This window comes from Xenopus laevis, chromosome 5S (genome assembly GCF_017654675.1).
Source record: "Xenopus laevis strain J_2021 chromosome 5S, Xenopus_laevis_v10.1, whole genome shotgun sequence".
Taxonomy (NCBI): Eukaryota; Metazoa; Chordata; class Amphibia; order Anura; family Pipidae; genus Xenopus; species Xenopus laevis.
Genome location: NC_054380.1, coordinates 91,803,447 through 91,814,389, shown reverse-complemented (window position 1 = coordinate 91,814,389; position 10,943 = coordinate 91,803,447). Strand labels below are relative to the sequence as shown.

General features: G+C 34.7%; 1 protein-coding gene across 1 annotated transcript; it reads right to left on the bottom strand.

Moving 5' to 3' along the window:
• Positions 1-954: 954 nt before the first annotated feature.
• uts2b.S (urotensin 2B S homeolog) lies at positions 955-8,615 on the bottom strand. The gene is made up of 4 exons (XM_018242083.2): positions 7,664-8,615; positions 5,270-5,307; positions 3,817-3,910; positions 955-1,365 (listed from the first exon to the last, which is right to left on the bottom strand). The coding sequence occupies exons 1-4, from the start codon at positions 7,755-7,757 to the stop codon at positions 1,340-1,342; spliced, it is 252 nt and encodes an 83-aa protein (XP_018097572.1). The 5' UTR covers positions 7,758-8,615; the 3' UTR covers positions 955-1,339.
• Between the last annotated feature and the right edge of the window lie 2,328 nt (positions 8,616-10,943).

The window sequence follows — 10,943 nt, the reverse complement described above, 5'->3', positions numbered from 1 at the left end:
TCAGTTCAACTGTATGCAAAAAAGGGCCCTGGAGCATTTTTAAAAGTTACCTCCTTTTTCTCTGTAATAATAAAACAGTACCTTGTACTTGATCCCAACTAAGATTCAATGAATCCTTAATGGAGGCAAACAATGCAGTTGGGTTTATTTAATATCTAATTATGTTTTTCTGACAGAAAGTCTGGTGATCCAAATTACGGAAAGGTCTGTATCTGGCAAATCCTAGGTCCAGAGCCAGTGTATGAATGTAGCATCATTCATACAGTGAGGCTAATTATTCAATGCAGATGCAAAAAACTTAATGCTGGTGTCACCGTGCAATTTTTTTCCAGCATTTTTTTCTGGAAACCCCCAGCATTTCTTCATTCTTTTGCTCTACTGGAACATGCCGCTGTACTGCATCATGGGTCGACTGGGGTATGGAGTATGTTTATTTTATACAATTTACTTTGATTAATGTAAATACAGCATAGCAAATAACTGCAGAGTTAACTATCTCAGATAGTTGTATCTGGGATAACTCTAGCTTCATGGGCTGAACACAGTAATAATTCTTGTAATTACAAGAATTATAGGCATGTATTGCAAAAATATAAAGGGGGTATGTAATAAAAGGCACTACGTTTGGGTAACTGGGTAGGATTTACTAGTCACCTGTCTAAATGCAAACAACTTATTGGTTGCTATGGGTTAGTGTAACTGGGCAAACTTATTTGCATGACACCTAAAGGAGTTTTTTTGGTTCCTAATAAAACTGACCACAGTGTGTGTAATAAGGACCATAGACTGTAAGGTCTGCTGAGGCAGGGACTGATGTGAATCATACATTGGAGTTAAATAAGTAAAGGTTAATAATATTGGTGCTGTATAAGAATGAGATACTAATAGAGTTATGAAATGGAATTGCACACTGAAGCACCGTTATATCAATTTATATCAATTTGGATATGTAAAATATATTAGAAGCAACTAATGAATACAGTGCCAGCAAAAACTAAAAACAGACATTGCCTCAGTAGTTATAACACAACATATTATTTCATTTCAAAATAGACTTTTTTTAGAATGATTATAATAAATATTTTTTATAATATACAGTATAACGCGACATAAATGAAGCTGTAGTTTTGAACAGTAATAAATAAAACAGTAAACGTGTCACTGGCTCTATGCATTATTTGTAGCTCTCAATAAATAGATAAACACAAGAAGCTGCACAAAGGAACTAATGAAATTGCTTTAGAAATATCTTCGGTCTTCCTTGTTACTGCCATATCAGTAATGTGGCCAAATTATAACATACCCTGAAAGGAAACAGCTCTGTGTTGCTGGGCAACCTTCACACACAGTATTTCCAAAAGCATGCTGTAAAAAAAAAAACACAAATGATAAGACAAGTACACATGCCCTCTATGGGGGAAATGTAATAAAATTCTCAAAGAGAACAAATAAGATTAAAAATGTGCTTGTCACAATTTTCTTTACTTGGACTTTTTATTTCATTAAATAATTGTGCATTGCGAACGTTTAACACTTGCTTGAAGGTGGCGTAAACTTTTGGAGCAAACATAAAATACAGTGCACACTATCGCAAGCTATAACAATCGCTATCCTACTGTTGTGTGAGGGGCAAAGTGTTCGTAGAGGTAAAATTGCTCACTTTGGGAACACTTATTCATATTGCGAACTATTGAGAATGATTTTTGCATCAGTGACCAATATTAAATTTTCCCCCATATGTGTTTAGAAAACAGGCTAGCAGGAGTTATTCACGTATCTTTTTTCACTCTTCTAAATGCTGATTTGTGTACACATCTATAGGGAATAATAAGCCCTATTGGCACTATATTGAAAGTTTTGAATGGCATATAAAGCACATCACCATAAACTGATCACAAAACATCACCTTCTTCTAAATAGGTGCATTATTTTTAGGTGCAAAGAATCACCCGGCAAGACACTGCTTAAGATGTAAAAGGTCCCCTCACAGTCTTTGCCCTACAATCTGACTTCCAAGCAGTGAATGGTACCTTTGAGCATGAGGACAAGTCTCTTTGATATTAAAAGATTGTCTGTTACAACTCTGTTATAGCACCCTCATTTATGCCTATATTAGGAGGCATCAATATACTGTACAACATAGTTTATCTATTGAAAAGACAATGGAATGGCATTACTTTGCTCATTATTAATACTTTCTTAGATATTATGATAGTGTTAAGATAATTGTTTAGAATAGTTTCTTTGTAGGAACTTAATTTGCAAATTTGGAACTCAGGGCAATCGTGCAAAAATCCAAAACATCTATCAAAATACGTATTATGATTATAATTCTTATACAGAGACAAAGTATTGTCAGTCTATCCACATGTATAAACTATTTCACATTCCTTTTACTGGGTTTAAAGGCATGAATACAGATGGAATTAAAGACAATTTAATTCCTATGAGAATAAATGACTCTGTGACCCAACAATCAGAGACAGTTTAAATGCCCAATATAGTTGCTAAGGAGAAAATCTAGGAGATATCTAACTTAGCTGACCCTATTATGCAAACATTTAATTTTTTTTTTCAATATTGCTACCATGGCACTGCATCTATTTGTGCAACAAGGTCCCTATCTTTGTTCTTGTGAAACAAATTGAATGCTGCAACTAAAATTACCCATATCTAAACATTGATAAGCCATTTTAATAACTGATCTGGAGCCTGAATTAATAGGAAAGTTCCCCGCACTGCCTCAGCTGTATAGTAGAATGCATCCAATCCTCCACAGGTACACCGCTATCCCGATATATACTTAAAGATTTCCAAGAATGAGGAGAGCACTCATAAATAGCAATTTATGCTGTGATTGTGTTTATTCAAGGCTACTACACGACATGTTTCGGATCCATGTTGATCTGGAGCCTGTTTAGAAAGAATTGGCTTTGTTTAAGGAGTAGTGGCACTAAATCAGTGTAAAACTGAAAAAAAAGAAAACAACAAATGAAGGCAGTATACTAGAACATCAAAACAGAATCAACAATGCATAACTACTTAACCAGTAGGGGTAATTCAGCACAAAGTAGTATGAAAATGTTTCCTTCTGTTTCTGAATAGGAAATTACAATGCCCTTGGCTGTCTCCCTCTGACTCAAAAAGCCAAAAAGGGAAGCAACATTTTGGGAATTTACTGGCTGGTGACCAAAGACTTAGTCAGCACTGTGAACAATATAAGCCCAATCAAAATTGTGCTAAGACTATAATCTGGAAAACCAATAGATTAATATGGGTGCTTTCTGTAGTAGGTACTTGAAAAACAAATTTAAAACCAATATCCAGTACCATATTGGTATAGGCAGAAAACAAGATGACTACAGAGGAAAGACAACCTATGGAATTACTCTAATATTGCAATAATATTTTTAGTGTATTGAAAAAAATAATTCACTTTTTATGTTCTTAGGCTACTATTTAAGTAAATTCCCCTATTTTAGAAACATTAATAACACAATTATTTTGATAAACTGAAAGCATGGACAAATATTCAAATGCACTTTGGGAGATAAATATGATTCTATTTAAAGCTTCATCTATTCTGATCTTAGGTTCAGTAGGTTAAGGAATTCCCTTAAGTGGTACAAACGATATCGAATATAATTAGTATAGTATCAAATAATTAATGTGAAGTCATTAGAGTTGTGTCAAGCTCAGTGCTAACTTAGAAACAATATGGAACTGTTTAAATCTATGACAAGTATAAAGTGACATTGCTGAGATTACTCATCATTTGGGTAAATCTTTCCATTTCTGAATGAAGTAAATATTCACCTTGTTTGTTAGGGTGTGAGGATGCTATCCCTTTCACAGCATATGTTATATCAGAAGTCTTCCCTTCCATGAGCTGCTCCTTCAGTTTCTCCAGCTATATCAAATAAACAGTGATTTAGTTCCCTGGCTGCATTAGAAAGAAATGGGATTACTATATGTTTTCATGTTCTTTGCATTTTAGTTAAAAATGTGTGATCAGTATCTAACATTTTGAGCGATGCTATCATAAGTCAAAATATAGAAATGATCTTGTTACTTTCCAGTGAAAAATCAAAACTAATAGATGTTATAGTGTAAATATGGCATTCTATTGCTCACATCACTTTCTTAGTGAATATATATTATAGTCACATACTTCTTTCAGGGGGCACATAATAAATGAATCAGTTGTTAATGGAACTTCAGCCTTCCACTGGCACATCAAAGACAAATGGACTCTAGTCATACTTTGGCTCCTGCTTCCACAAATACGAACACATACTTTAAAGGGAAATTATATTGAACTATTCGTAATGTTTCTGAAAGCTTTTCATCACAGTGAACATTGGATCATGGATGCATGCATCTAGAACTTCTGTGCTTCTAAGTTTATTGCTATGAGGGGCAGTTGCATTAATATTATAAATTCATAAATATTTGTATACGCTAGACAATAATACTACAGTTTAGATAGGAGGGCAATATAGTATATATTACACTGCTATACTAATAAAGTATATTTAACGAGCCAGGCTACCTCCAATACAATTTTAGAAAATCAAGAAAGACAACAATAATCACTAGACATTTTAAATCCATATACAGGTATGGGATCCTTCACCCAGAAACCTGTTATACAGAAAGCACAAGTTCTACCATTTGCAAGATCCTTCATTATTTTAATCCGTTTTCAAATATATATATTTTGATCTGTTAATTTTTAGATGTTATATTCAGGTAAATCAGTCATTCACACATGCCTGTGCCATAAATAGACATTAGTGATGAGCGGATTATTCGCTAAATTTTGTAGAGAAAATGACACCCATAGACTCTAATGGGCGCATCAAAAAAATGTTGTTGCCCATAGACTTCATTGCATTTGCCTACACTTCAATGAATTTTCCCCATTTCGCTAATTTTCGGTGAAGTGAAACGGGTCAGATTCACCCATCGCTACTAGACATTGGACCTTTAAATTCTTAATTATACCATTGGCCAAATGAAACACATATTTCAAACAATCACTGCCCTTAGCACAGCTGCCCACCATTAAACTTGATTTAACATATACTCTTATATTTGCCAAACAACAAAGGAGAAGTCTGAGACTCCATCTATGTTATATTTACAATATGTTTTTAATTAACTGTAATGGGCACAGATGTATGCCTATGAAGAACACTTTGCAAAAATATTAATCCCGCCACTTCCACCATTACTGAAATGTGAAGTTTTGAGATGATGTTACTACCTGTTCCAGTTGCTTCAATTTGCTTTCGAGCTCCAGTTCTACAAAAGAAAAAATCCATTGAGAAATGGGTGATTTTAGCTAGCTCTTATTAGTAGCTCAATCAATGCATTTGACTGCTTTGTAGTGGTGTTTTAGATAGCAGTACCAGTGTTTTAAACCAAATCAATAAGGAGTGGAAAAGGAAGCCAATTACACTGTGTTCAGAGGAAAATAGTATGGTATATAGAAAATGCAAGCATGTTTAAACATTTAAACAAAAACTCTCTGGTTTTCACTAATGCCAAACCAATTGTTGTTTACTGTACTTTACAGTGATGTCTAAACCCATTCTGAGTATCCAATGTGTGAAGGGTATTTTACCTTTATTGTATTTTATCTTACTGATAATTTATATTGTATAAATTCAGAGGGGACTGAGAGACCTCTCCACTGCTAATTAAAGTAAAAGTATAACGGAAGTACATTGTAAAGGGCATGTTACCAGCTGCATGTAAAACTGAGCTGTTATTGTATTGTAAAAATAAATAAATATAAATATATATACACTTTAAGATACTAAACATGTTTTGTGGAATCCATAATAATGCAGCTTTGTTGCCTGGCTCTTATTTCTTGAATCGCTTGTCAATGTCTTAAATATAGCAAACATAAAATCATGAAATCAGTATATATCTTACTCAACTGGGACATTCACAGGATTTAACCATAACTGGCCACAAATTCCAATAAAACAATTGATACCTAGTGCCAAAAAAAGGTTGTTATATACAACCACCCAAGTATGATATAATCCTATGCTGACTAATACATCCAGTCTTTTTATTTCTGCTCACTATTACTCAGCATAGAGCATCATTCTCTCATGCAAAGCTGGAACAAATTTTTATTTATCTGCACTTTATCTCTCTTAGTCTTACAAATAGCTTGAAATTGTACATATTTCAATGCCTCCTAAGGGCACAAGAGGTAGGAATTCACAACTCAGGTGTAAGGGTGGCAGAGGTTTAAATCTTAGAAATAATCAAAGGATTGTAAATTCTTGTGAGCAGTGCCCTCACCCTGTAGTCTCCTAACAACATGCTTTCCTTTTCCTTCTAATTTGCAACATCTGTTGCAGATTGATGGAGAAATATAAGGAATCAGCATGCATAGTCCGCATGTGAAAAATACACACAGCATAAAGTATGAACACTATTCTGTCTCACACCTAATTCATGTTAAATTTGCAGCAGAGTGCTGTCATTCCACAGGGGTGTATGGATTATCCAGAAAGACCATCTCCCATAGACTCTATTTTAATCAAATTATTTAAATTTTTAAAAATTATTTCCTTTTTCATTGTAGTAATAAAATAGAATATTGCAGCTAAGATATACATTCTATCTAAGATATAATTTATCCTTATTGGCGGCAAACCAATCCTACTGGGTTAAATTTATTTTTAATTTTTTTTTTTAGTAGACTTAAGGTATGGAGGTCCAAATTACAGAAATCCCCAGGTCCCAGATATTCTGAATAACAGGTCCCATATCTTTACCTGTATACGTGTACATGAGCAATCCATTTTACATTTGTTTAGTGAAATAAGATATGAATTTGCACAATGCATGCAAGGAAACTGGAAATGTGAAAGCAAAGTTCTCTGACTGTTAGTGTAAAGCAATAATGCTATGGAGAGCTATGTCCGTAATGAAAATAACTTAAAAGCACATTTTATGTTAACCAGAAAAGGTTAACACATTGGCTTAGGAGGATGGCTTTCTGTGAATATGTCTAAAGCTTTGCTTGTACTTCTAATAGCTAATTTATTGGGTCAGAGATACTTAAAATGTAAATAAGTGGGCTGTTGTTAATTCTATACAAAAAGTTCTAAAGAATACTAAAAAATACTGAAATGCTCAATTTCACTTGTATAGCTAAAAATTGTCTGAAAAGTGTAAACACTGCCTCACCATGTCCCACCATGGAGCTCCATTTCAATAGACTTACATTGCTTCATATGTTTACTAATATGACATAGTACTATGGACCAGTCCCTTGATCAACCAGATTCAAAATAAACTTATATTTTAGAGAAAATTGAATACATAATTTATTAAATAAACAGAACATGTTTAAAAGTTGCGCAGTTCACTTACTGCATCATTTGTAGTTATTGTTCTGTTCTGAGCAAAATATTTTGCTAGCCCTGCATGACCCTGCTGTCAATTCCACTTATTCCAAGTAAAACTTCCAAGTAAATTAAAGTTTTCATGTCTACATGAGCACAACCACTGACTCGTGATTACAATAGCAGTGAAACATACAAAATCTTACCAGGTAAATTTGCAAAAAAGCTGATACAGAATAAATAAGGTTATCAGAAATATATTTATGCATTCTACTTGAACTTACCCTGTAATAAATAAGGTTTGGTTTGCACAGTGTGCATAGAAATCACAACAAGAACAGTTCCAAGGCACAGATGAATAGACGTGACTTTATCCATTTTATTGGCTCCTCAGCTGATGCAGCAGTATGGAATATTGAGGCTTTAACTGCATATCTTCTTCAGTGTGGCTTACTTTTAAATGGTTACTGGATTCACAGTTGTGTCAAAATCTTCAGATGAAAATCATTCATCATGTCAATGCTATTCATTTCTTGGAAAACTGACAAATGGACTGAGTGAATTTCAGATGTCAGCCTAGGACAATCTATCTTTAATATTAACAATAAAGTACATATGACCATACAATTCAAAGGATAGATTGTTAGTAATTTATTGCATCAGTATATTCCCTGCTCTTATTTTAATTAGGATGAGATCTATGAAATCCATTCAAAAATGAAGGTCTACTAAACACTAATTGGATTAAGCTCATGGACCCAGACCTTTGAAATGCCTTCAGATGCTTATAGCTTGTTGCTGCAGAATTAGATTGGTGAAAAAGATTATGAAATGGGGAGTGGAGAAAGGCTGAAAGCAAATATGAAATTCATCAAACAGACAGAGCAGGTCTTCAGATGTGTCAAAAGAACTTGTAATACATTGTGCTGCTCAAGAGTACACAGACAGAAATTGACCAGTGGTTTGATTAACTTTAGATGAATGGTTGTCTTTTGTCACTGATGGCTTCAGGTGTGAACATCTCTGCCTTTGATCTTTCTTTTTACACCTATCTATCAATGTCACATTTCTCATTTACACTGCCAATATTACTAATCTAAAGGAAGATAACACAATCCTTAGACAACTTTTTGTCTGGAATCCAAAAAGTACTGAACATTCCAGCATGGGAATGCTTTTACAGCCGAATTCTAGCCTTTTTAGATCATATGACTACATAAAGTTTTTGGACACACCGTTCACTCTCACCCCCAAATTATGCTCATTTGCATATGGAAGCATCTGGATTTAGTTCATGATTTGCCTGAATCTTTCATAGAAAATTCTATATTCAACTGAATTCGGAAAGTGGATTCAGCTCATCCCTAATGTGTATACATAAGCAAAAAGTGATATTATATATATATATATATATATATATATATATATATATATATATATATATATATATATATATATATATATATATATATATATATGTGTGTGTAGTAATACCAAACATTTAGTGCTTATTTTTCTGCCAGTTTCCCTTGTAGTTGGACACCTAAGGGGTGACCCTGAGGTTAAAATGGTCTGGTTGCAGTTCTAAAAAGTTTACTAGAAGGCAGTGCAATTTTTTATAAAAGGCAGAGCACCTATGTGCTTAGGGTCTTTCTTGCCAGAGAGGTGGATGCAGGAACAGGGCCTGGGTAGGTGACAGGCCAAGTTAGGATTTAGTTAGTGTGCAGTTAATTTATGGTTATAGTCACTTTATGAGTTAAAGGTATGCCCAGGGAATGTTAGTTGAGCAATCATCTACTCCAACAAGGAGTTAAAGGGATCCTGTCATCAGAAAACACGTTATTTTCAAAACGCATCAGTCAATAGTGCTACTCCAGCAGAATTCTGCACTGAAATCCATTTCTCAAAAGAGCAAACAGATTTTTTTATATTCAATTTTGAAATCTGACATGGGGCTAGACATTTTGTCAATTTCCCAGCTGCCCCTGGTCATGTGACTTGTGCCTGCACTTTAGGAGAGAAATGCTTTCTGGCAGGCTGCTGTTTTTCCTTCTCAATGTAACAGAATGTGTCTCAGTAAGACATGGGTTTTTACTATTGAGTGTTGTTCTTAGATCTACCAGGCAGCTGTTATCTTGTGTTAGGGAGCTGCTATCTGGTTACCTTCCTATTGTTCTTTTGTTTGGCTGCTGGGGGGGGGGTGATATCACTCCAACTTGCAGTACAGCAGTAAAGAGTGATTGAAGTTTGTCAGAGAACAAGTCACATGACTTAGGGCAGCTGGGAAATTGACAATATGTCTAGCCCCATGTCAGATTTCAAAATTGAATATAAAAAAATCTGTTTGCTCTTTTGAGAAATGGATTTCAGTGCAGAATTCTGCTGGAGCAGCACTATTAACGGATTCATTTTGAAAAATTTTTTTTTTCCCATGACAGTATCCCTTTAAGCAAGGTTAGGACCCTGATGTGATCAAGCCACTAGTGTAAGGACAGGAGTTGGTGAGCACAGGACCGTCCTGAGATTGCCTATACTGGGAAAAGGCTGAGTAGATAGAAGTGTGTTACCTCCAGAGAGGAGTGTGCCCTCATGGAGGCTGAATCTGAATTAATTTCATAATCCAGAAGTTGTTCCATGTTTCTGCTTCATATGCTGCGAAGTGACACCTGTGAACATTTAGCAGTATTATCATCTAGATGCACTTTGGCTGGGGGGCAGTGCTAAGCAACACAACTCAGAAATTGAAGAGATTATATTTTTTGATGAGATTAAGTTTTCCTGTTGCGAGGGATATTTTAGGGTGCAAACACTGGACTGGCTCACAAATTGAAGTGGTTAAAAGCTATACAGAAATGCATCACAATCTTAAAACATGTTAACAGGAAAACAGATACGATTTATTTTCTGTTGCTCACATAGGCTTGCACCTAGCTTAGGTGGATACAGATGAAAGTTAGCCTAAATCCCCCAGAGATTCTTTTCATAAAGCACTTTCTTCCTCCGACAACCTGACTGAAAGTAGACGAAAAATAGTCTCTGTAGCTGAGGTTTAAGGTACAACCCAACTTTATAAAAGCAATGAAAAAGAAAAAATAGCCAATAACCCAACATATAGTTACAGTAACTACTTGTTAGCAGACCCTGTGACTGAAGAGGTACCCCAAAGGCCCAGAAAGACTTTCATTACCCCAGTACTCTCCCTCCTGTCTAAAACTATTTTGTCAGATCCATTCGCTTGAGGGCATGGGAGGGAGGGCGTTGCAGAGACGTGACATGAAAGGATACCCCAAAACTTTATTATTTCTGCGCTAGAATGAAGCTTGACTCATAAGAGATGTTTAAAAATTGTTATCTACCACATGATAAATAATAATTTGTTTTTGGTAATTTGACTTCAAAGAGTGCGCAGATAATACAGAAGGATCGGTATTACAAATGAGGTGGCAACAAAGCATTTTTTTAATAATAATAATATTGTAATAATCTCTCATCTTTGTACTTTATGTCACTAAATATACATATACCTTGATACTCCAGTCACATAATATACAAGAATTTGCAGTT